The sequence below is a fragment of the Pseudozyma hubeiensis genome (assembly GCF_000403515.1).
Source record: "Pseudozyma hubeiensis SY62 DNA, scaffold: PHS45, whole genome shotgun sequence".
In the NCBI taxonomy this organism is placed as follows: Eukaryota; Fungi; Basidiomycota; class Ustilaginomycetes; order Ustilaginales; family Ustilaginaceae; genus Pseudozyma; species Pseudozyma hubeiensis.
In genome coordinates, this window is record NW_012133827.1 from 192,973 (window position 1) to 216,508 (window position 23,536).

Consider the following 23,536-nt stretch of genomic DNA (forward strand, 5'->3'; position numbering starts at 1 on the left):
GATCGAAGCGGGTGGGACGGAGACCGTGATGATCGGGAGAGTGGACGTGGAGGATGAGGGAAGAAGATGTTTCGGTCGATAGGATATACTCACGCCTGGCTGACCGAAGGACGGTGGTATGTAGGGAGGTGTTGGTGTCATTTTGTAGCAGCTATGTTGAGGATGGTGTTGTTGGAAAGGAAAACGAGGAGGACGAGGAGCAAGAAAGGGTCCAATAAATCGCTGTCAAGAAGAAAATGGCGATTTTCGGATGAATCGGGCAGAATGGAGCTGGAATTGGACTTTGTGGGTGACGCTGTGCTGCGCTGTGCTGTGCTATGCTGAGAAGTGCATAACCTTGGCGCTGACGATTTTCCGATTTTTCTCTGTTTCTTCTTGCTTCTGTCCGAGTGAATCGGCACAAATTGATTTGACAAGATTTCTCCACTTTTGACCTTGTCCGACTTCCATCATCATCCTGATCACCAACTCGCGCATCTACCGCCAACACTGCGGCTCGCATCACAGCAAACAGCACTCGTAGCTCTGGCTTCCCTCGACCAACCAGTGTCAAGATCATCGCTGCATACACACTCTCGCACGTCATGGTGTTCAATATGGCCGCAAGGCAAGCGCTTCGTGCAGTAGCGCGCACATCCGTCGCTCCTCGGGCTTCTACTCTACCTGGAGCAATCGCTGCGCCTTCATCCATTCGATTCCTCGCCACGCCTCCATCTTCAAGCAAGCCACCGTCATCGGCGTCGCAACCATCATCCAAACCAGCCGACGCCTCCACATCCGAGACCTCCAACGATGCTGCATCCCAACCTCATCCTGAATCCGAGCCCGAGCTGCCACCCAGAGGCTCCTCCCTCTTCGACATTGATACCTCCGCCACACCGCGCGCTTCCCAGCTCATAGAAGCCCAAGAATCCGCCTCGAGCTCCGGCAAGTCCGGCACCGGCGCTAAAGCCAAGACGGGTGCACGCAGCATGTCGTCGATCGAACGACGTCGTCAGAACACGGTTCGCATCCTCACCGCCTTCGTCCTCCTCGGATCCGGTCTATCCGCCTACAACCTCGGTCGTCCGTGGGATTCTGATGCTGAAGCCGCACGATTCGCCGACTCTCCCGACGCCGGTAACTTCCTCGGTCGAATCAAGCTGCGACTCAATGCTATGTACGAGGACTACAACAAGCCCTTGTTCGAACAGCTCCTACCCGATCCTCTCCCTTTCCCCTATTCTCGACCTTTCACCATGGTGATCGATATCGACGACCTCTTGGTGCATTCCGAATGGTCCAGGGAGCACGGCTGGCGTACGGCAAAGAGACCCGGTCTCGACTATTTCCTTGGCTACCTCTCCCAATTCTACGAGATCGTCCTGTTCACCACCCAACCCTTCTTCACCGCCGGGCCCATCATCGAAAAGCTGGATCCGGATCGTAGGTTCGTCGCCTACACTCTGTTCAAGGAATCCTGCAGGACCGTCGATGGCAAACTCGTCAAGGACCTCAACCACCTCAATCGCGATCTTTCCAAAGTCGTCGTCGTGGACACCAACCCGGATTCGTTCCACCTGCATCCCGAGAACGGAATCCTCGTCAAGCCCTGGAAGGGCGAACGCGACGATCGAGAACTCGTCGGCCTCATCCCCTTCTTCGAAGCCATCGGCATCTACAACATCGAAGATGTGAGGAACACCATCAAAGCCTACTCTGGAACCCACATCCCTACCGAGCACGCACGTCGTACCGCTGCCATCCGAGAACGCGAGCTGGCGGAGAACAAGGCGAGGGTCGAGAGGATGGGCAAGTTCGGCAGCGTATTCGGTGGGGTCAGCAGGAGTGCGAATGCCGGGTTGCCCGCGGATAAGACCATGTACGATCTGGAGAGGGAGAGGTATGTCCAGGCGTTCCTGGAGGATCAAAAGTACTGGAAGGAGAACGGAGAGGCGCTGAGGAGGCAGGCCAAGGAAGAGCAGGATAGGCAGATCAGGGAGATGAAGATGAACACCTGGGGCTTCTTCACCGGCGGCATGAAGCCTGGTCAACAACCCGCTGAAGAAGCCAAACCTCAGTGAACGGAGCAGCATAGGAATTTGTACGATAGACATTCACCACCACTGAGAAAAACTTTTTCCACTCCACCAATATCTCTCTCTCTCTTCACTGTGCGGTGTTCATCGCAAAAGGAAATCGCTATTGTTCATGTGAGTGTGTAAGTTACTGCTGGAAAAGCAAGCTAGCCGCCACCGATACATTGCCACCTGCAGCATCTAGGAACGAGACAGCTTGATGCTGAGTAGCGCCTAGATCCGTCAGCGCTCTGATCGAGTCAGCTGGCCATTTGGTTGCAGACGCAGGTGGGGCCGCCGTCGCTTGCCTCGGCCCACCTGTCGATGGCGGTGGGACTGTCGACGCCGTCGTGTTCCCCGCGGTGGATTGAGACGACCCAGCAGAGGGATGGGAAAAGCTCCATCCATGAGAATCAAAGTGCTCCTTACCACCGATCGACTGTCCTGCGCCCGGAAACTTGCCCGCCGTGGCTGCCGCCGCCGCGGCGTTACTATTGGCACTAGCCGCCCCTTCCGCCGAGGTCCCTGCCCCCGTATTCTTCTCCTTCCCCTCCTCATCCACCTCGGCCTCTGTGGGCAGCTCGTGTTCATCCAAGAACCTCACCTCCTCACCCCCGATCACCAGCGCGTTCTTGCCCAGATCAATCCCCGCCTGATACCGCTTCAACATATCCAACCCAAACAGCATATCCACCCCTTTGCCCTCCATGATCGTAAAGCTGCACGGCAAGAACAATCCTTTCCCCAGCTGCAGCTGTGCCGAATGCACTCTACCCAAAATCTTGGCGGTTCCGACTCCCCTTGCGATGCCTGCGAAGCGCGTGTCGAGCAGACGCATGATGCCGCACTTCTCCGCACACTCGGGCGACATGATCGTAGCCTGCGCTCCCGAATCGACGAACGCCTTGACGGGGGTTCCGTTGACTTTGCAGTCGACGTACAGCATGGTGACGCGACCGAAGGATTCCGGAGAGTACTCCATGGCGTGTTCGAGGTTTTCCATGACGCGCTGTTGACGGATGGCTTCTTCGATGCGTCGTTGTGCGTCGATGTCGAACTCGTCGACCGGTTCGTTTTGTTGCATGGCGTCGCGTTGTGCGCGCAGAAGCTCGAGAAAGCGGGTGGGGGAGGAGGATACTGCGTCGGCTAGAAGCGGGTTGTTGGCACGAAGCATCGAGAGCGCAGCTGGATCAGAGAGGATCTGCTGTCGGAGCTGTTCCGCCGCTTGCGATTCTGACGTTGGAACAGCCGAAGAGGTTCTCGCACCAGACGAACCGGCACCACCAGCAGAAGGTGCAGCAGAAGCGGACGACGCTTGTCGAGCATCTCGAAGGATGAGCAGATCGTCGTTCTGGACTCCACAGCTGGCAAGTGTTGCTTTGCCGTCATTCAACGGTTTCCCAGAGTGCAACAGTTGCTGCTGTTCGGCGGGGATGTTGGAGTCGACTTCTAGCAACGCTTTGAGGTTCTCCAGCTCGATGCTTGCGTCGACGTCGATGGGGAAGGTACGATCATCTTCGGTGATGACGGTGATCATTGTGAGAGAATAAATGTGCTGACCGGAGTGCGAAGCAGGGTAGACGAGCGGAAGGAAGAGCTCTTTTGCGTACCTTTATGTAGAACAAGCAAGAAAGGCTGAGTTGTCGAGTTGCATGCGAGTCGAGTTGACGCGGCTCTTCCGGTTTTCCATGTGGAGAGAATCCGCTTCTTTGCATGCAGGCGCTTAGCAGCAAAAAAAGATCAACCGACACTGAGCTGGCTCTCTGACGCGTCTTCTTCGTTCGGTCTGATCAGCTTGGATCGGCCCGATTGGAGAACACAGAAAAAGCGTTAAATTCGGGCGGAAACGACAGCGCATCACCGAGCCACCGCGCACCAACGCACCGACGCACACCGCAACGCACGCGCCCGTCGAGCTCGCAACCAACACTTTTTTTCTGTCCGAGACCTCTGCCGCGCGCCGTCTTGCTAATCATCTTCCATCACCAGCGTCTTCAACAACCTTGACCGCATCTTCGCCTGGATTCCTTCCCCATTTGACTTGCAAACACGATCATATCTTGGAAGCTCATCTTCGCATCAGGATCATTCCCAGCACAGACAAGAGTGTTGTCTCGCGCGCACCTGCTGGACACGGTCTCGGCACACACACACACTGCAACACAGTCCTCCAAGGAACGACCACATAGACATCCTTTGCGCTCAATCGGCCGGTCTTCTTCGTCAACATGTCGTTCTTCAACTCACTAGGCCGATCCATGGGTCGAAATTCACGGCCCAAGAAATCACCGACCCATCCCAACATGCCCACGTTCGACCCATCCTCGCTCTCCAACTATCCCCGCTCTCCCACCTCGCCCATCTCCTCCTCCACCAGCCTCTCGCTCGGCTCGAACGGCAAACCGCTCTACCTATGCCACCCCTTCGTCACCGCTTCCCTGGTCAAAGGCTCTCTAAAAACCATCTCCTCCGTCCCCAAATACGTCGATCCTAAAGAATGGATCGCCGTCAACCTCTTCGACTTCTTCAACAACCTCAACCAGTTCTACGGAGTCCTCACCGAGTTCTGCACCGTCACCAACAACCCTACCATGTCCGCTGGTCCCGGTCTCGACTACACGTGGATCGACCAGAACCGCAAACAGGTCAAGCTGCCTGCACCGCAGTACATCGACTACGTCATGACTTGGGTTGGGGGGTTGCTCTCGGACGAATCCACTTTTCCGACAAAAGCAAGTCGTGATTTCCCCCCAACATTCCTCACCACCGCCAAGCACATCTACAAGCAGCTGCTCAGGGTTTTTGCGCACATCTACCATGCTCAGTTCGGCTATCTGGTTCACCTCTGTTGCGAGGGCCATTTTAATAGTCTCTTCGCCCACTTTTTGGCTTTCGGAACGGAGAATAGGTTGTTCGACTATAGGGATTTCAGAGGCACTGGTGGTGCAGCGGTAGGCGGTGCTGCAGCGGGGGTAGGGAGCGGATATCCAGGGGTATGCGATTTGATCGAGAGGTGGGTAGAGATGGGCGTGCTTGGTCCAGAGTGTATCGGCCAGAGATAGGTCGACTTGCAGAGAGAGGAATCAAGTGATCGTGGTTCAACACAGTTCGTGAAACAAGTGTGTGAGGGGAAGCGCTGTGTTCCGTATCTCCCATGAGCAATCTGAACACTGTCACACACACACGTCTCGACAGGTAAACAGAAACAATGCATTAATGTTATCGCAGAGCAGCACGAACAACAACTACAAGATCGAAAACAACCACAGCACGATCGCATTTACGCCTTACCCTTGGCGAAAAGCTTAGCCCTCTCGATCGCCTCTGCCGAGTTCTTTGCCAGCTTTTTCTTGTAATCCTGAATGCTCACATCCTGCGTGCTCAGGTTGACAATCTTCCTGTCCTTGACCTCCCAAAGATCCTGCGCGACCTGGCTGATCAATCTAAAGTCGTGCGAGACGATCACGACACCGCCCTCGAACTCCTTGATCGCCTGAGCGAGCGCATCGATGGATCCCATGTCCAAGTGGTTGGTCGGTTCGTCCAACAGCAGAATGTGGGGCTGTTCCATGGCCAACTGCGAGAAGACGACGCGGTTTCGCAGACCGTCCGAGAGCGTTCGGATGGGCGCAGTCTGATGAGCACCGCTCAAACCGAATCGACCCAGCTGTCCACGCCAGAACTGGAGATCCTTGTCCGGGAACTTCTCCTTGTACTTGGACTCCATGTACTCGAGCGGCGACTTTTCGTACGGCAATTGATCGGCCGAGTGCTGCGAGTACTTGCCCAGCTTCAATCCGGCATGCCTCTGCACCGTACCCTCGACAGGGTTGAGTGCACCCGTGATGAGATTGAGCAGCGTCGATTTGCCCGTACCGTTCTGACCGACGATGGCCACTCTGGAGTCCATGTCGATACCAAAGCTGAGGTCCTTGTACAGGTAATCCTTCTTCTCACCGCTGTACGAGAAAGCGACGTCGCTGAAAGCAATGATGGGAGGGGGCATCTTGCGCACATCCTCAAAATTGAAGCGAAGAGGCCTGGGTGCCCACACGGGTTCGATGAGCCCTGCCGCCTCCATCTTGTCGATGATCTTCTGCTTCGACTTGGCCTGCTTGACCAAGTTGGCGTAGGTACCGGCCGAGGCAATGAACTTCTTGATGTGCGCGATTTCTTCCTGCTGCTTGGCGTACGCCTTCATCTGGTTTGTCTCGTTCTCCTCCTTGGTTCGGACGTAGGTCGAGTAGTTACCACCGTACGTCAAGAACTTCTTCTGAGGCGTCAGGTCGAGGATGTTGGTGCAGACCGAGTCCATGAAATCGGCCGAGTGCGAGGTGAGCACGAGAATGTGGTTGTAGGTGGAGAGGTAGGCCTCGAGCCAGACGACGGCTTCCAAGTCCAAGTGATTGGTAGGCTCATCGAGCAGCAAGAGGTGTGGCTTGATGAAGAGCGCCTTGGCGAGCGTGACACGCATCCTCCAACCACCGGACATGTCCTTGGTGGGCTTCTTCATCATCTCGGTCGAGAAACCGAGACCGTGCAAGATCATACCGGCCTTGGTCTCGAAGGTGGAAGGGTCGAGCTCCTCGAGCTCCTCGTACTTCATCTCGAGCGCCACCTCGTCGATGTCGTCGGCGACCGAGAGGTCCTCGATCTCCTTTTCGAGCTTGGCGACCTTGTCCTTGGCCGACTGGACAATGTAGTCGACGGCGTTGACGTCGGAGGGCTCTGCTTCACCGGAGACGATATGGATGTCAATGTGATCGGGGATTTCGACGTCGCGGTTAGCAAGAGCAGCAAGGAAGGTGGTCTTGCCCGAACCGTTGTCACCGAGAAGACCGTAGCGCTGACCGTAGTTGAGGTTGATGGTGGCAGTGTCGATAAGCAGACGACCATGGAAGGACATGGTGAAGTTGTCGATGTGGATATCACGGCTCTGCTTGTCCGAGGTGATGACACCCGAGGCGTTTCGCTCGGTGGCGAGGTTGAGCTTCTTCATGTCGAGCTCCTCGACCGAGGTGTTGGCCGAGACGTTGGTCATGGGCGTCTCGGAGGTGCCGTTGGTGGTGCCAGACTTGGATGAGCCTTTCGACGAGCCCTTAGCCGCGGCTTTGGCGGCCTTCTCGCTGTTGCAGAGTGGAGTAGAGATGGTCAAGATGATTCGGTGTCAGCAGACGGTAACGACGTTATTGGAAAGAAGAGATGATTTGGTACTTACGCCTGGCGCTTGGCCTTGGAAGCAGAAACGGGAGGCATGGTGGCGGATCAACAGACGCTGTGAATCAGGGTGCGAGCTGTTTCGTGAGGTGAAGCTGCTGTTTAAAGGGCAGCCAGTGAAAGAGAGACGGTGATACTTGGTCACGTCTCGAGTGTACGAATCCGTTGGAACGACCTTGGATCGGCAAGCCAGCTTGTCCGTGTAAGCTGGTCGACGAAGGAAAGGTGAGGGGATTCGAGGATGGGAAAGGCAGTACGGGACGGAAAGGTCGCAGCTGCAATTATGAAGGAGGGAGTGGTGGTGGTGATGGGGACGATGGCCGACGAAGTTGAAACGAGGCAATGACGGCAAGATGCGTTCCTGCTGCGGTTCTCAGTGTGCCACACGGAAGTTGGCCAACGTCAAGGCTTGATCTTGTCGCTGTGTGCTGCTGCGCTTTTTTTTTCCGGAATGTGGTTCGAGCGTACCAGAGAGAGGCCAAGATCGATTTGCAATGTGCACCTGCTGCTGGCTTCATTCTCTCACCCGTAGCTGCTCAGCTGCTCAGCTGCTGCACGAGCGAAATTTTTTGAGCTTCTCTTCTGAAAATTTCTCAACTTTCTTCGCTTCGAGCTGCAACGCATCGCGTCGAATAGTGTTCCGATTTCGCCGATGCAGCAAGCTAGGTCTAACACTACTTACATCTGATATGTAAAATTCCGGTTCCGAAGAAGCGCGCATTTTTTTGTGCAACCCGCCTTGCATGAGGTTCTTCTCACCATCATCTGAACACTCACCTTCCACCTCTCCCATCGCGGACGGATCGCAAGCCAATCGAATCGCATCTTCACGAGCTCCATACACCCAGAATCCTAGGGAACCTTCGCGAACCATGTTCAAACCAACACAGGCTGCCTGCTCCAAAGCGAGCCGATTGCCGCTCAACTCGAAAAAGGCCAACCGCGACTTTTACAAGGGCACACGAACCGGCAACATCATGCAACGCAAGCGTATCGCCACCGCCGATCGACGAGGCAACCAACTTTACGATACCAACGGCAACGAGCGATACTGGCATCTCAAAACAAAGCGCATCGACGAAGCAAGAGTACCGAGTTACGTCGTACCTCCCGGTCTGGCGGAAACAAAGCTGCGACCGTACGTGTTCGCAGGTGCAAGCAGTGAGGGCGGTGTCTCCAGGAAGGGCAAGTTCGGCTTGCCAGAGTATCCGAGGATGGACGCAAATGGATTCGACGGTACCTACTACAGATCGGTGATCGGGGATATGCTGCAGAAGCGAAAGATCAAGGACCAGCAGGAGGAAGACAGGAGACTTGCACAGTCGTCCCGAAGTTGAAGCAATCCACTTCATAGCTTTCCGCTTCCCTCGTCGCCGTACAGTTCTTGACATGTTCATCTAATCGAACTGATCGCTCGCAGCCTTCCATCAACTTGTCAAAGCACTTTTCTCGTCCTCACTCTGCATTCACTCCATCTTGTATTTGTATCTCAATCCATGTCGAAAAGCATTCACCCACATCTCTCACATTCTTTGCCGTAATTCGGCCCCCGATGAACAAGCCTGCACCATCCAAGTTGAGTCAATGCACTTTTGAAACGCCCTCCCCATCGACACAACGGACCCCGGTAAAAGATGCAAAAAAGAAATGGTGACAAGAGTGGGATTCGAACCCACGCCCGAAGATAGCAGGTTTTCCTGAATGCTCAGAATATCTTCCTTAATGCTACGCCTTAGACCACTCGGCCATCTTGCCTTGGATGCATGATCGAACTCACTAATGCATATATATAACCTTACTTGTCAGGCGATATGACCGACACTTCGAAGCTTCGGAAACATGTCGATGAAACGACGGTTGTGCATGCGAGAAGGGGTATGTATTGCAAGAGAAGACTGAAGGGTGCATAGAAGAGACAGGAGAGCGGTCAGACGAAGAGCGCCTGAGGGAGGAGCGACTTGGGTGAACGACAGGTATCAAGAAGCGGCTATCGAAGTAGCCTCGAACGAAGGCATCACAGCAGGGACAGCCGAGGCATGTGCTTGAAGCCTTTCGGCTCTGCGCTCGGCTTCGATGGCCTTGTCGATGGTCGACTCTAGCTCCGCCCTGCGCATTGCGTTCTTCCTTTCGAAGCCTTGGATGAGTAGACGCACGCTTTCGATCGACGCAAGCAGCACGTTGGCATCCACGCCTGCCGGCATTTCGACTCTCTTTGCCTCTGATCTGGAACTCCACGCATCGTTTACAGGCGCTGGAACTGACGTGGAATCGGCATCTTCGGCCAGAACGGCTGCGACTTGGTCGACGGAAGCGTCTGCATCCGTGCTTGGGCCAGCAAAGGACGAGACAAACAGCTTGCTCGGGCTCGATGATGGCGTCTGGAGTCTGGCGATGGTAGGAATGACCATGTCCTCGTTGTTGGTGACACCAAGCCCCTTGGTAGGACTCGAAGCAGCGGGTGAGAATGGGTTCATGTTGGCATCGCTCCCCAGCACCGAAGTAAACTTGGGTCTGTTGACTGCGCGGGGACTGCCTGCGTTGGCGGCATTCAGCACACGAGCCACTGCGCTGAGGCTCTCCTTCTCTGGACTGGCGGTTGATAAGGACTCTTTGGCACCTGTCGATGAGGTGGCAAGACCTGAGGTTGCAGATACGACAGCTTCCCAATCATCGGGACCATATTGGCGCGCGAGAAAGTCGGACATGATCTTGACTTTGCGTCGCAGAGCTTCCACCTCCAGCGTCTTGTCCTCGTTGTCGCGCTGCAGTCCTTTGAGGATCATTTCTTGCGAAAGGAACTCGCGCTCGAGCTTGACGGCAGCCGCCCTGGTCAGACCCTTGTCTTCGCCGTTGGTGGGGCCAGTCTTGCCCTTGGATGATTTGAAACGGTCCTTCTCCACTTGGACGTCGCGCTGAAGCTGTGAGACGGTCTTTTCAAGCTCGAGGATGCGCTGGTTCCTGAGCTGGAGCGTGTCCATCAACTCGTCTACCTCAGCCCAAGCAGCCTCTTCCCCATTCTCATCGCCTTGGAAGTCCTGCTCGTCCTGTTCGTAGTACGCTGACTCGTGCTGCTCGGCCAAGGCCTGGTGGTGGGTGCTCGTCTGTGCTGATCCAGCACCAGATTGATCCCTTGCATCGTTGGCCTGATCGTAGTCTTCGTCGGCTTCGTCGTGCTTTTCGAGCACAGAGTTGCCCAGCAGAGGAGAAGCATTGTCTGGATTGAGCGATGCTCGTCGAGATGTGGAGCGTGCGGTTGACGAGGACGAGGGTGCTGTCAGGTGCGAGGCGGGTTCCATTGAAGGCAGAACGGAGCTCCTCCTGTGAATGCGTTTGAGGAGTTGCCTTCGCGGCGTTTCCGGTGGAAGGCGTGAGGAGTCCATTTCTGCTCTGATTGCTGGTTGTACGTGGGAGCAGTTGACATCAAAGAATGTGGTGGTGGTGGTGACGACGATGACGGTGACGCTGACGAGGTTTCTGATTGTTTGATCTGCTGCCTGCGTGCGAAAGTGTCGAGCTGGATGTCGGAAAGTAACACACAAACATGCGCTTTCAAGATGAATTATTTCACATTGGCTCAGTCCCACGTCAATTTAAGCCACGACGCGCGACGCGGACTGGCAGAAGATCGCAGTTGTGGAGAGGCAGAGTGCGAAATTGTCACGTGGGGAAAGCCAACTCGACCAAGGTTCTGATTCAGGGTCCGGATTCTGATAGAAGAGAGCATCTTCTCGACTCACTCGACATCTTCCACCACTCACCACCATTGACGATTCCGATCGCAGCAACGCTCATGTCATGGACATAGACAGTCATTCGTCGCAACAGTCGGCGCTGCCGTCGACTCACGACCAGCCTGCTGTCATCACACACCCCGCGAGCAACGGTCCGGAGGCGGCTTCGGCCACTCACAAGAGAAAGTATCAGGAGTTGATACACTCCGATAGTGTTCTTCAGGCTGTAGTCGGCGCCGGTTCCTCCCCACCACCCTCATCATCATCCTTTCCACCTTCTTCGCCTCCGCCCCCTGGTCGCTCTGCTTCTTCCACGCCAGCTCCGCAATCTACTTCGGAAGCGCAGAAAGTCTACATCGCTCGTGCCGCTCCGCATCTCCTCGGTCGCGCACCAACGCCGACCAGCTCCAGAACACCCTCTGTACCACCATCGCGCAGATCGAGCCCAACTTCGGAAGACGGTCGCTCGACGCCCGACGGAGCCTCTTCCACACCCACTCCCTCGAATCAGTCACATCATATATTGCCAGAAGGCTATCGCGGCCCTGCCCTACGCCGGAATGATGCAGAGGATTTCGCTCCTCCGCCACACCTTGCCCCAACTGCAGGCTCAAGTACTCTCTTTAACACCATCAACTTTGCCGTAAATCGCAATGGTTGGCGCTACACCGCTGCAGGTCCCGCGAGTCAGCACCTTCGCCAAACGCTGTTCAAGACTCTCGAGACTCGCCCCGCCAGTGTGCACTGGTGCTGGTCCGATCGTTCTCCTTTCACAAAGATCTCTGCTGACGCTAACGTCGTCTCCACAGAGAAGGGTTTCCGCAGCGCACGAACCAACATCGGTGTCCGTCAGGGCGAATGGTACGCAGAGATCGAGATTCTCCCGCCCGAGCAACTGGCGATCGGTGTTGGCGCTCCAGGTCCACTTCCGCCGCCCATGAAGGACGGTCCGCACATCCGACTCGGATGGGGCAGAAGAGAAGCTCCACTCAACGCGCCCGTCGGATTTGACGGCTACTCGTACGGCCTGACGGACAAGGCTGGAGACAAGGTCACTCTGTCCCGGCCTCTACCTTACGGAAGACCTTTCAAAGCAGGTGATGTCGTCGGAATGTACATCAAGCTCCCATCGGAAAGAGCGCCGGAGGACGAGAATGATCCCGCCAACATCAAGCGCGAACGAATCCCCATTCGCTACAAAGGTCAGCTCTACTTTGAAAGCCTCGAGTATCCACGCACAAGAGAGATGGAGCAGATGATGGAACGTAGTCGCAAGGGCAACAGCATCGAGGATGCACTCAAAGGCATAGAAGGCACTGGCGTGTTTGAGCCGTCAGACCCACAGTCTTCTGCTACCGCTGTCGCAGAAAGTGCCAATGGAGTTTCATCCGTCGTCAATGGCAACGGCAGCAGCACCGCAACAGCAGCTAACAGCGGAACTTCGGGCGGTGGAGGATCTGCCAAAGTCAAGAATCGCAAAAACCCCGGCACAAAGGAGAAACCCTCCGGTCCGACAATACCTTCGCTTCGACCTATACCCAGTTTGCAAGGATCCAAGATCGGCTTTTTCGTCAATAGCGAGCCGCAAGGGATTGCCTTTCGCGATATCTTTGACTATCGTCCACTCCGTGTGAAGGGTTTCTCGGGTTTGAAGCCTGCTCCGTCGAAATCGACAACCTCGTCCTCCCGCCCGGGCAAGCAAGAGCCGGCGAAAAAGGGAGAATCAACAGAGCCAGTCATCAACGTGAAACCGCGCGAAAATGTGTTTGACGATGGAGCTCTCGGTTACTTTCCCTTTGTCTCGAGCTACGGTGGAGCCAGGGCAAAGCTGATCACCGGCGAGGATGGGTTCCGATTCCCACCGCCGGATGACATCGAAGCGGCATTGGAGAGCGTTTCTCAGCCTCCGTCAGACTCGGCTGCGATCAAGCAGGAAAGCTCCGCAGGCGGGATGGGAAGGAGATGGAAACCGCTATCAGCGAGATTCGAGGAGCACCTATCCGAGATGTGGGCGTACGATCTGCAGGACGAAGCAAAAGCACAAGCTGTTGCCGATAAGCAAGCCGAAGAGAAAGCGAAACGAAACAATGCTGCTAAGGAAAGGTACGCAGCGGCGAAGAAGAAACATGCTGCTGCGTTGGCTCGGAATGCAACTGCCAGTCCGGCTCCCAGTCAGCATGCAGGTGGGGAGGGGGACCAGGAGGAGGGTGATCGGACCATCGTGGCGGGGGAGCAGAGTGGGATGGATCTGGATGACGACGTGAAGAGTGGCATCGTTGACGGGCGGAACGGTGTGGAGGACATGCCTGATCAAAGTGCGATCGAGGTGATGGATGTGCGCAATGCTGAACATGCCTTTGAAGCGTCTTTGGGCGAGGTGAATACTCCACCGGAAACGCGACCGGATGCAGCGCAACACTCTTGGTCGAACTCCCGCGATGCAACGCCAGATGAGGAGATCAGGTTGGTGCAGTCGGCGAAAGTCGAGGAGGACGTGGAGATGGATGATTTGCGTTCTTGATCGATGTAAGAAGTCAGGATATGCTTTGAAATGAATCTCAGCATCGTCAACAGTGCACACACGAGGGAGACATGAGATTTTTAAGAGGATGTTTGGATTTCAGGAGCATGAGGAAAGTGTGTGCTGCAGAAGCAGGTTTACATTGTCACGGAGGATTTGGTGATCGGGGAGGGAGTTTGATAGGACCAGTCCGTGTCAGAGAAAGGTCAGTGTGAGACACAGAAGCAGATTTTCCCGGGTGGAGAAAGCTTGACTGTGGATCATGCGGCTCGACAAGAAGTTCAGAGCGGGATCAGGGTCATTCTTCCGGCAGCGACGTAAGGGATCGGAGCTGACCGGAAAGATCCGGCGACGGGAAGGAGAACAGCACAGGGGGTTGTGCATGGTCGAAGCTGGCCGTTCGAGGTGACGAACGTGTCACCCGCGGACGGCGAGATGGCGAGGCGAGGCGCGAGCGAGCGAGCCTTCCAAGGGTCGCAGCTCGAGCGCCTCTGGCAGTTGCAGCGACCGTCTCGACTGTCCGACACGAAGATGGGAGAAAACCATTCGACGTGTCATCTTGCCCCCGTTCCATGGCGATGGAATCTCCGAAGCGAAGATCGTATAAGAGTAAAAACATTCAACAAAAGGAAATCAACTTCGTCCAGTTGATCAAGTGTTGCTGAAAGAGTTGTTGAAGAAGGCCTTGTGCTGTTTGAGCAGCTTGCGTTGAGGCGAAGTGCTGCCACCAGCGGTGGTCGACACGGTGGTCGTCATGGTGTCGAACGAATCCCGACCTGGTTACCGTAAGAAAGGATGGAGAAATGGTCAGACATGAATTCTCCCTTCTTCCTCACAACACATTTTACAGGTTTTCACAAGCGACAAAGAGAAGCCGGAAAGACGAAACAACCTTCCCTGAGTTCCTCAAACGAGGTTCCAGGGGCTTAGGAAGGGAAAGGTCGTTCGATCTCAACACTTGCCTTCTTTGAAAGAACCGGTCATTACGATCCCTCCGATCCCGACGGCAGAAGTGGCATACATCTCCTGCACCAAATCCTGCGCACTTTTCCTACCCTGTTGAACGCGGCGGGGTGGTTGAAACATACCCTTTGCAGTTTCTGCCCGTGCAGAGACGAACGAAGCTTTGGGGGAAGACTTGAACGGCTGTCCAGGTACCATCTTGACGCTCTTCTTGCTAGCGGCGGATTCGGTAGGCGAGGGGGGCTCGAGGAACATGTGTCCTCCCATGGCAGGCATTCCACCCATCATACCCATGCCGGAGAACTCGGCCTGGTAGGGGACCGTCTCGCGAGGAGTCTTGCGCTTGGGCTTACCCGAAGAGACCTGGGTGGTCGAGACCAAAGTGGTGTCGGACGTGTTGGCGTTGGCCATGACGGAGGAAGACTTGGACTTGCGGAAGAAGGCGAGCATCTTGGTCAGGTTGCTGGGTTCGTTGGTGAGTGCGGGCGAAGCGTGCATAGACGGTGCGTTGGTGTTTGTGGTGGTGGTAAGAGTTGAGGTAGTCACGGTGAACAAGACTGTGTGAGCTTGAGTTGTTGTGTTTGTGTTGTTTGTGTAAGATGAGGAGAGGGGGGGCGGGTGAAACGTGGGTGAGAAGGGATGTACTTATACGACGAGTGGGCGAGGTCCACTGGGCGGAACTGCGGGTTTCATGCTGGAAGGATTCTGCTGAACAGCCATGCTTGTGTTCTTCACCACAAGCGGTGGCATACTTGCTCGCAAATCGATCGCAGGTCACGCACGGCGACACGCAATTCACACACGCGATACCGGAGACGAGCACAGAGTCACGACCGACAAGCACTAGCCTCACTTCGGAGGCTCGAAAGCGCTCCCTCGCACTGACAGCCCTGCACGCATCGGGCCCCATGAAGCGAGTCATACCGAGTCAAGTCTATACCCGGATGGTCAAGGCTGCGCAGCATACAGGGTCTCGGCATGTCAAAGGAGCTGTCATTTTCTGCTGCTGCGGGAAAAGGTCACACGCGTCTCGAAATCACCGCGGAGCTCACACCTTTGGCTTCCGCTTTGTGTAGCCGAGGTGAGTCGACTGAGGGGGTCCGTGGCGCGTATCATCCAGGAGCTCGCCATCATCCACTGGACACCTGATCGCTCTCGCTCTCGAGCGCTTTGCACCAGCAGTCACACACAGCCTTCCCACCCTCGTTCCTCGCTTGCATCCAACCGAGACCTGCCGCTGCCGGCGGCAGTGAGACTTTGCTCTTCGGAGCCGACATTGACACCTTGCTTTCCGTGGGAGACTCTCAACAGTCAGACCTTGCTTTCCGTGGGAGACTCTCGGCACGTCGATCTTCGCGACCTGGTGGGGGTCGTTGCGTTCTGTTCGCGATCAGGCTCAGCAGTTGGACCCGGCGATCAGAAGACTGATCTCACAAACGTGGCTTGCGTCGGTCCTGCACTGTACCTGAAAATGGTGCTTGTACAACTCCGACTCAGCTGACCAAAGGGTGTGATGCCAAGCAATCAATAAAATCCGGGGAGCGGGATCGCAATGTGGCAGCCACATTTCTGTGGTATGGCACCATCGTCGTGATGGGCGGAGAATTGGCATGGCCGGCCAGGAACATCGAGCAATTCGCTCGATGAGTTGCTAATGTGGTCCCGTGGTATTGAGTGCCGTGTCACAGGAAAGTGTTCACAAAGCAACCTGAATGTAAGCCTGTCAAACTTACAGGAACGCCTGCTGCGCTGTGCAATGACGACTCGTCTTCCCCGCGGACCACGCACGAGGCTTTGCTCGATGCCGCCTTTGCTACTCGCCTGTCTTCCTGGACCACCTTCTCCTTACTTTGCACTGCTTTTGATACCACCTTATCTTTTCAGACCATTCATGCCAGGACATAGCCTCAACCTGACACAGCAACGGGAGACATGTGTCCTCCAGCCCGGAGAGCGTGGCTCACGAAATACCAACCGAAAAACGTGCTCGCGGCGTAATCGTCATTGCTTCATGCTTCAGGACGGACGTAGGCGACCCACTAGACCCTCGTTCGCCGTCGGCATCTTCTCCAATACACAGCATGTTGCTGTCGCATATGATGGCGATGACGGGATACCCGGTGCCACGGCTATGGAAACGAGAAAGAGTCACGGTCACGAAACAATGGAGGTTGATATGGATGATGACTCGACCTTTGAATTCATGCGAGGCGTTTAGGGTTTCCCTGCAATTTCTGCCCACGTTGTTGCGACTTTTGCCTTTCGCCTAGATACCGGACCCCCACGTGAAGAGTAATCTCCGTTGGAACAACTCTGTTATGAGCCGCAATGCCGAAAGATTTGCTTCGCACCGGTTCACCGTCACCCGCCGTACCGCATCCACATTGTTACAGCGTCTGCGGTGATCCGAACCCTAACGAACACACAGTGGACTGGCGCAAAAGAGAGCTACCTGTAAGTAGACCGGTACGTGTTGTAATATGTACGCAATCCCGGCTCAGCCTGCAACTGTAAACCCGGACATAGCTCAGTTGGAAGTAGCGATGGTTTGTAATTGGAAACCCTAATCCGGTATTAACGGAAAAGCACCATAGGTCGCCGGTTCGATTCCGGCTGTCCGGACGCTTATTTTTTGTCTTCCTTCGACTTTCTCGTTCTCATCGTACCTCTTTGGCTTCACAGAGGCTTCTATCACCACCCACACTCGATCGGCACAGCTATGTGTAGGGGCGTGTAATGGGTATGATACGATGCCCACCGAGGTTGCTACAAATACAATTGAGAACCGATGCTTCGCTCTTCTATGCCTCCTGCCAGCCGCTCTTCGCCTTCTTCCTCTCCCTCTTTTCGGCCTTCAACCTCGCCTGTTGCTTCTGCTGGTTCCTCTGCTGTCTCTCGCCAAACTGTCCGTCGTGCAATGCCATCGTCGCCACCCTCTTGGCGGTAGCTACGGTATTCAACTTTTCCAAAATCTTGTCTTCATCCTCCAATCCTTCCAGCTGGGTCAATTTGGTGTTGATCTTTTCTTCGATCGAGTGGATGACGTCGATGTCACGTTCGGTGATGAACGAGACGGCGAAACCGCGTTTTCCGTTACGTGCGGTACGACCTACGCGGTGGACGTAGTCTTGCCAGGCGGAGGGTAGGTCCCAGTTGACGACGAGTTCTACGTCGGGGATGTCGAGACCACGGGAGCCGACGTCGGTGGCGATGAGGACGGGCACGCGTTGCGCGCGGAAGGTTTGCAGGTTCGAAGAGCGTTCGGATTGACGCAGGTGCGAGTGGAGAGAGACGTTGGGGATGCCGAGTTCGGTGAGCATGCCGGATAGCGTGGCGGCTGTCTTGCAGCGTGCGGTGAAGATGATGGTGGCGGGGAGGAAGAGCGCGGCTTCGTCGTCGTCATCTGAGTCGGAATCGGAACCGTGGTGTGCGCGAGGTCTTTTGCCCTTCTTGCGTTCGTTCTCGTCCTTTCTCTCTCGATCAGCTTGACGCTTGGCTTTGAGTTTGCGAACGCGTTCGGAGCTGGGCTTGATGGGTGGATGTCGCATGATGTGGTAGAGGTACGGCTCGCGGATATGTGACGGCACAAACACGTACCGCTGCTCCAGCGTTTCTGGCGTCTTTGTGTCCATCTCGATCTTGCATACCATCGGCGCCGGCTTACCTTCTGGTCTCTTAGCATTGGCGAATTCGACCACTTGCTCTGTCAATGTCGCTGTGAACAGCAGCGTCTGAAGCGTCTTCGGACTCGGCAAGACCGAGTAGAGATACTCGAGCTCCGGCTTGAACGTATCCGTCAACAACCTGTCCGCCTCGTCCAGCACCAAGAACTTGCATCTCCTCAGACCCCACTCTTCTCCACCACCGCTGCGGAGGTGATCTACGAGTCGACCAGGAGTAGCGACGATGACATGAGGTCGAAGGTTGGCCAGTTCAGAAGCTTGCTTCATCATATCCATACCGCCGAGCACGAGTGCACACCGCAGCCCCATCCGTGCTCCTTCCCCTACAGCCACAAATTGCTCGTGCAGCTGTACTCCGAGCTCGCGCGTCGGTGTGAGCACGACGGCGAATCCACCGACCATGTCTTTGATGAGCTTGTTGAGGATGGGCAGCGCGAAACAGAGCGTTTTACCGGAACCGGTCTGAGCACCACCGACGAGGTCGCGACCTTCGAGCACCGACGGGATCGTGAGACTCTGGATCGGCGTGGGTACTTTGATCTGAAGAGAGGCCAGACTGCGGATGAGCATGGGTGAGATGCCGATGGAGGAGAAGGAGGTGTGCTTGGGAGGATCGGACGCGCTCTTGGCCACCTCTTGCGCCAACTTGGATGTCGAGGCGACCGAGGAGGACGTGCCCGTACTGGACGAGCTCGTCACTGCTAGCGGCATTGTGTGATAGATTGAGCGCGAAGACTTTGTAAGTAAGTCAGAGATGGATCGACGGTTATGGGGGAAGTTCAGAAGAGGAGAGGATCCTGTGGCCACAGAAGAACAGGGTTCAAACCTGAAATTTTCCAACAGAGCGGCAACCAAGTTAGAAAAAATGCAACCGACAACTCGGAAGACGGAACGTAGCCTTCCTCCACTCTGAGACTCTTGGCTCGTTCACTTTCCAAGCTACCAAGCTTCCATGACTACTCTTTCAACACCAGACAAGCTCCTCTCCGGTCTTCGAGTCAGCATGGAGCTATGGTTCTGAAGCTTCTAACGGCCGCCTTTGTCGTCGCAGTCGGCGCTGGCCTCCTGGCGTGTCTGGCACTCGGCCTGCTATCAGTCTCGCAATACATCGAGTCGCACGCCTCAAGAGCACGTCGAATCGGGATTCGCTCGCTCTTCGCCTTCACTGTCGTCGAGGTACTCATCATCTCGATCAATGATGTGCCATTCCTGCCTCTGCTGCCGAATCTCGGCGCTGCTGCTCTGCACTATACCGCCCTACGAGATCCAAGCTGGCCCTATTCGGCCCCGCCCTCTTCGCCTAGCCTAGGCGTCTGCACAAGCATCGCTTCGTTGATCTTTCTTCCTCTCGCATCTCACATCTGGCTGGTCCGACATCACAATTTCAGCCAACACGCATGGCATCAACATCGGTACGACACGGTGCATCGACACAGACTACCAGGCGGCAGACTCGACTGGGATGTGACAAGCGCAGCACCACCAGCATCGAGGGAGATGTCGAGCCTGCAGGTGTGTGCTGTGCTGGTTATATGTGTCTGGTCGATACCCGTGTACAGGTTGTTGGGACGGATCGCGGCTGCAGAGTGGGTGAGTGGTAGCGGTGGCATGGTTGCTGCTCAGGCACGAAGGTCGAGGAGTTGACACTCGATGGAGTATATCTGATCGGGAGATCCATGCATCTGAGATCTATGCAACTGATAGAATGTAAAACTGCAGCCATGTGGCCGAAAGACTGACTGAGGCAACCCTCGGTACCCGATCAACAGAAATGCAATTTTAGCCAACTTTTCTGTGCCTTCATTTTTCCGTCGAAAGAAGAGATCGTACATGAATTCTTAACATGTTACAGGTCGACTGACTTCGGACAGTGTCGGCCGTCTCACGCTAAAACCCGCTTCGAAATTCCGCATCCTTGCGGCGATAATTCGACTGAATGTACATATGCTTCAACCTAACACACTGAATCACTCGCCACTGGCCAGGAACGGCAGCAACGTTAAGGTTTGGCGGCGATCAACGAGTCGCCTCGATGTACGAACTCGAGCGGCGACTGAGTAACACAGCAAGCGAATCAGTGATGTACGAGAGCAGACCCGAGCACTGTTAGATCGTCCACCGAGGTGCGGCGAAGAAGTGCGGCGTTCGGTCGGGCAGTGCGAAAGATTCCGATGCAGGGTTGGTCGAGCGAAGAACAGGTGCGGCTGGTCGGCTGTAGGCGAAGTTCGAATCGCGTGGCAGAGGAGTACAGCAGCAAACAAGGCTGAGGTTAGAGCTTGCCCTCTCTCCGGCTGTCGAAGTCAAGTTTCACCGGCAAAATAGACACCGCGTTTGACACCTTGACAATTTTGGCTGCCTCGTTAGGCTGTCGGAAAGGCCGAAAAAGTGTCACGCTACCAGACAAAGCCGGAAATCTGTCACTACGCCGCCACAGAGACTGGCCGCTGTACAGCCGCTGCTGCTGCTCCAGCACCCCGCACTTTTGCCCGCTTAGTTGTCGGCGGCCTGTCCAGCCAGTTCGCAGCGTTGTGTTACATACATATACCGCTCCTTCCTTCGTCACCAACTTCTGCAACATCAACCTCCTCACCGTCACCCGCACCACCTCCGTAGCCGTGATCATGTCGAACGCACTTCGCAACGCTCTCCCCGCCCTGCGACGGGCAGCTGCCACCGCCGCTGTCCCCAAGCCTACTGCTGCCACCACCTCGGCCATCCCCACCCGTTCCTACGGCACCACACCCGACACTGCTCCCGAGCAATATAAGATGACCAAGTTCAGCAAGTTCGACTGGGAAGACCCCATGCAGCTCTTCGAATCGCAACTCTCCGAGGACGAGAAGGCCATCTCTCAGACCGCGCACGACTTCTGTCAGGAAACTCTCAAGCCCAAGGTCGTAGACATGTACCGCAACGAAACATGGGATCCTACCATCCTGCCTTCGCTCGGAGAGCTCGGCCTGCTCGGCTCGACCATCGAAGGGTATGGATGTGCAGGTGTCAACAGCGTGTCGTACGGACTCATTGCGAGAGAGGTCGAGAAGGTAGATTCGGGATACAGGAGTATCATGTCGGTGCAGAGTTCCCTGGTCATGGGCCCCATCAACCAGTTCGGTACCGAGGCTCAGAAGGAAAAGTACTTGCCCCGACTTGCGAAGGGTGAACTCGTCGGCTGTTTCGGTTTGACCGAACCAAACCACGGTTCCGATCCAAGCAGTATGGAGACCACCGCCACCGACACAGGCGATGGCCACATCATTTTGAACGGAAGCAAGACCTGGATCTCCAATTCCCCGCACGCAGACGTCTTCGTCATCTGGGCAAAGTGCAAGTGGGACAACAAGATCCGCGGCTTCATCGTCGAGAAGGGCACCAAAGGTCTCTCCGCCCCTGCCATCAAGAACAAGCTGCAGCTCCGCGCCTCCGTCACGGGAAGCATCTTCATGGAAGACGTAAAAGTCAAGCGCGACGAATCGCTCCTCCCGCACGCACGACCTGGTCTCGGCTCACCGTTCGAATGCCTCAACTCCGCCCGCTACGGCATCTCGTGGGGAGCCATGGGTGCGCTCGAAGCATGCATCGCCGAAGCCAGACAGTACGCCCTCGACCGTTCCCAATTCGGTCGTCCCATCGCCGGCTTCCAGCTTATCCAGCAGAAACTCGCCGACGCTTCCACCGAAGCAGCTCTCGGTCTCATGTGCAGTCTCCAGCTCGGCAGGATGAAGGACAGCGGAGCTTGGTCTCCGGAGATGGTCAGTCTGGCAAAGAGGAACAACTGCAACAAGGCGCTGCAACAGAGCAGAAGCCTGTTGGATATCTTTGGTGGAAACGCTACTAGCGACGAGTACCACACCGGTAGACACGTGCAGAACCTCCAGACCGTCAACACGTACGAGGGAAGTTACGGTATTCACACTTTGATCTTGGGTAAAGGTATCACTGGATTGCAGGCTTTTGCCAACTAAAACACTTGTGCCGAAAGACACATTTATATCTTGCTCGAAGCGTAGACAATTTCAAACCATTGGAATCACAACCGACATCGTGAGACTGTGAGAGAGTGTCCACAAGCGTCGTCTCGAGACTCAACCTTTTCGCATCAACCGAAGGTTTGGCCGAGCGTCAATCCACCTTCGGATTACCTCTGTAGTACCTAGCGTTGATCGTCGTCATGATCAAACTCGGAATGTTGCCCAGCGTGTTGAGCACCGTCAAACCGAACGTGATGTCGTCGGTGGAGAGTTTTTCCCCGGAGCTTTTGAGTTTTTGAACCCAGGCTTTGTATTTGTCTGAGGAGAGGTTGGGTTTGAGTTCCTTGCGCAGATCGGACGATGGTGGTGAAGAGGTGGATTCGAATGTTGAGGGAGGGAAGGAGGGACGAGGTCGTAGACGGTGGTTGGAATCGAGGGGTAGGAGGGGGATGTACTCGGGGGAGTGGATGGAGGACGACGATGAGGAGGAGGATAGGGATGGAAATGAGGGGTGGGTTGGGATGGCTTCTTCGACGATCTCGTCGACGGCGGTGATCGGTTGAGGAGAGGATAGACCGCGTTTGTGGAGTGGATGCGAGATGACGATGTTGCCGGTGGCTGCGTTGGCGCTGTAGTCCCTGGAGGGGTCGAAAGCAGAAGGTGCTGATGCGGTAGAGGAAGTAACAGGAAACCTTTTCGGGATGCGATCTCTTGCGCCGGACTCGAAGTCGCTCGATAAGTCTCCCTGCTGCTGACTCTCCGACACTCCTCCGACCACATCATCGCCACCATCGCCCGAACTCATACTCGCCACTTGTGCATCTCCATCCCGCCCTCCGCCCTCCTGCTGTCCCTGCCCCTCCCCTCGCTGACCCAGCACATAACACGGCGTCTTGACCAAACTCGGCTTCCTCCCTTCCACCTGATCACTCGTCGTATACGTTTCCACCGTACACACCGTGTCGCCCACCTTCGGCGGTGGCTTCTTCTTCTCCGCTTCCATTCTTGCCTTTTCCTTGTAGAACTTCTCCCTGTTCGACAAGAACGATTTGGCGCTGATGTAGTTCCACCCGACCGTCATGGCAAGACCGATGGCAGAGGTGGTGATCACCACGGGTCGTTTCCAGTCCGATTTGGGTGTGGAGGAGATGGCGGCTTCGGTTGTGCTTTGAAGTGCGGAAGCGGAGGCAGATTGGCGTTTGAGCAAGGCAGAGGGAGGAGTGTAGGTGGATGGGAGAGGTGATGCATGCGCGCAGAGGCTCAGCACGGCGAGCGCTGGAGGGAGGAACGAGGCGATCCTCATGGTCAACGAGAGAGCACGAACACGGTTGGAAAGCACTCACTCCTCGCCAGCTTCGCGAGGCCCTATATAGGAGCGTGCATCTGTACTGAA

At 55.6% G+C, this 23,536-nt stretch overlaps 11 protein-coding genes and 2 non-coding genes across 13 annotated transcripts; 6 read left to right on the forward strand and 7 right to left on the reverse strand.

The window, feature by feature from the left end:
- Positions 1-584: 584 nt before the first annotated feature.
- On the forward strand, positions 585-2,063 carry PHSY_004484 (phosphatase; the record flags this gene model as incomplete). The annotated part of the gene is made up of 1 exon (XM_012335097.1): positions 585-2,063. One exon carries the CDS (start codon positions 585-587, stop codon positions 2,061-2,063), a length of 1,479 nt encoding a protein of 492 aa, XP_012190487.1.
- A 142-nt stretch (positions 2,064-2,205) lies between these two features.
- On the reverse strand, positions 2,206-3,594 carry PHSY_004485 (ubiquitin; the record flags this gene model as incomplete). Its single annotated transcript, XM_012335098.1, has 1 exon — positions 2,206-3,594. The coding sequence occupies one exon, from the start codon at positions 3,592-3,594 to the stop codon at positions 2,206-2,208; it is 1,389 nt and encodes a 462-aa protein (XP_012190488.1).
- Positions 3,595-4,285: 691 nt separating this feature from the next.
- On the forward strand, positions 4,286-5,119 carry PHSY_004486 (hypothetical protein; the record flags this gene model as incomplete). The annotated part of the gene is made up of 1 exon (XM_012335099.1): positions 4,286-5,119. The coding sequence occupies one exon, from the start codon at positions 4,286-4,288 to the stop codon at positions 5,117-5,119; it is 834 nt and encodes a 277-aa protein (XP_012190489.1).
- A 218-nt stretch (positions 5,120-5,337) lies between these two features.
- PHSY_004487 (ATP-binding cassette protein) lies at positions 5,338-7,898 on the reverse strand (the record flags this gene model as incomplete). Its single annotated transcript, XM_012335100.1, has 2 exons — positions 5,338-7,183; positions 7,801-7,898. The coding sequence occupies 2 exons, from the start codon at positions 7,896-7,898 to the stop codon at positions 5,338-5,340; spliced, it is 1,944 nt and encodes a 647-aa protein (XP_012190490.1).
- Positions 7,899-8,017: 119 nt separating this feature from the next.
- PHSY_004488 (likely mitochondrial ribosomal protein MRPL27p) lies at positions 8,018-8,611 on the forward strand (the record flags this gene model as incomplete). Its single annotated transcript, XM_012335101.1, has 1 exon — positions 8,018-8,611. The coding sequence occupies one exon, from the start codon at positions 8,018-8,020 to the stop codon at positions 8,609-8,611; it is 594 nt and encodes a 197-aa protein (XP_012190491.1).
- Positions 8,612-8,925: 314 nt separating this feature from the next.
- On the reverse strand, positions 8,926-9,029 carry PHSY_007629. Its single transcript has one exon. It is a non-coding gene; the product is annotated as a tRNA-Leu (tRNA).
- A 221-nt stretch (positions 9,030-9,250) lies between these two features.
- On the reverse strand, positions 9,251-11,845 carry PHSY_004489 (hypothetical protein; the record flags this gene model as incomplete). The annotated part of the gene is made up of 3 exons (XM_012335102.1): positions 9,251-10,788; positions 11,033-11,178; positions 11,700-11,845. The coding sequence occupies 3 exons, from the start codon at positions 11,843-11,845 to the stop codon at positions 9,251-9,253; spliced, it is 1,830 nt and encodes a 609-aa protein (XP_012190492.1).
- Positions 11,846-11,942: 97 nt separating this feature from the next.
- Positions 11,943-13,526, forward strand: PHSY_004490 (Ash2-trithorax; the record flags this gene model as incomplete). The annotated part of the gene is made up of 1 exon (XM_012335103.1): positions 11,943-13,526. The coding sequence occupies one exon, from the start codon at positions 11,943-11,945 to the stop codon at positions 13,524-13,526; it is 1,584 nt and encodes a 527-aa protein (XP_012190493.1).
- Positions 13,527-14,177: 651 nt separating this feature from the next.
- On the reverse strand, positions 14,178-14,987 carry PHSY_004491 (hypothetical protein; the record flags this gene model as incomplete). The annotated part of the gene is made up of 2 exons (XM_012335104.1): positions 14,178-14,302; positions 14,615-14,987. The coding sequence occupies 2 exons, from the start codon at positions 14,985-14,987 to the stop codon at positions 14,178-14,180; spliced, it is 498 nt and encodes a 165-aa protein (XP_012190494.1).
- A 2,018-nt stretch (positions 14,988-17,005) lies between these two features.
- Positions 17,006-17,111, forward strand: PHSY_007630. The gene has a single exon. It is a non-coding gene; the product is annotated as a tRNA-Tyr (tRNA).
- A 179-nt stretch (positions 17,112-17,290) lies between these two features.
- PHSY_004492 (hypothetical protein) lies at positions 17,291-18,883 on the reverse strand (the record flags this gene model as incomplete). The annotated part of the gene is made up of 1 exon (XM_012335105.1): positions 17,291-18,883. The coding sequence occupies one exon, from the start codon at positions 18,881-18,883 to the stop codon at positions 17,291-17,293; it is 1,593 nt and encodes a 530-aa protein (XP_012190495.1).
- Positions 18,884-19,037: 154 nt separating this feature from the next.
- On the forward strand, positions 19,038-22,137 carry PHSY_004493 (hypothetical protein; the record flags this gene model as incomplete). The annotated part of the gene is made up of 4 exons (XM_012335106.1): positions 19,038-19,065; positions 19,224-19,348; positions 19,477-19,684; positions 20,537-22,137. The coding sequence occupies 4 exons, from the start codon at positions 19,038-19,040 to the stop codon at positions 22,135-22,137; spliced, it is 1,962 nt and encodes a 653-aa protein (XP_012190496.1).
- Positions 22,138-22,294: 157 nt separating this feature from the next.
- On the reverse strand, positions 22,295-23,446 carry PHSY_004494 (hypothetical protein; the record flags this gene model as incomplete). The annotated part of the gene is made up of 1 exon (XM_012335107.1): positions 22,295-23,446. One exon carries the CDS (start codon positions 23,444-23,446, stop codon positions 22,295-22,297), a length of 1,152 nt encoding a protein of 383 aa, XP_012190497.1.
- Between the last annotated feature and the right edge of the window lie 90 nt (positions 23,447-23,536).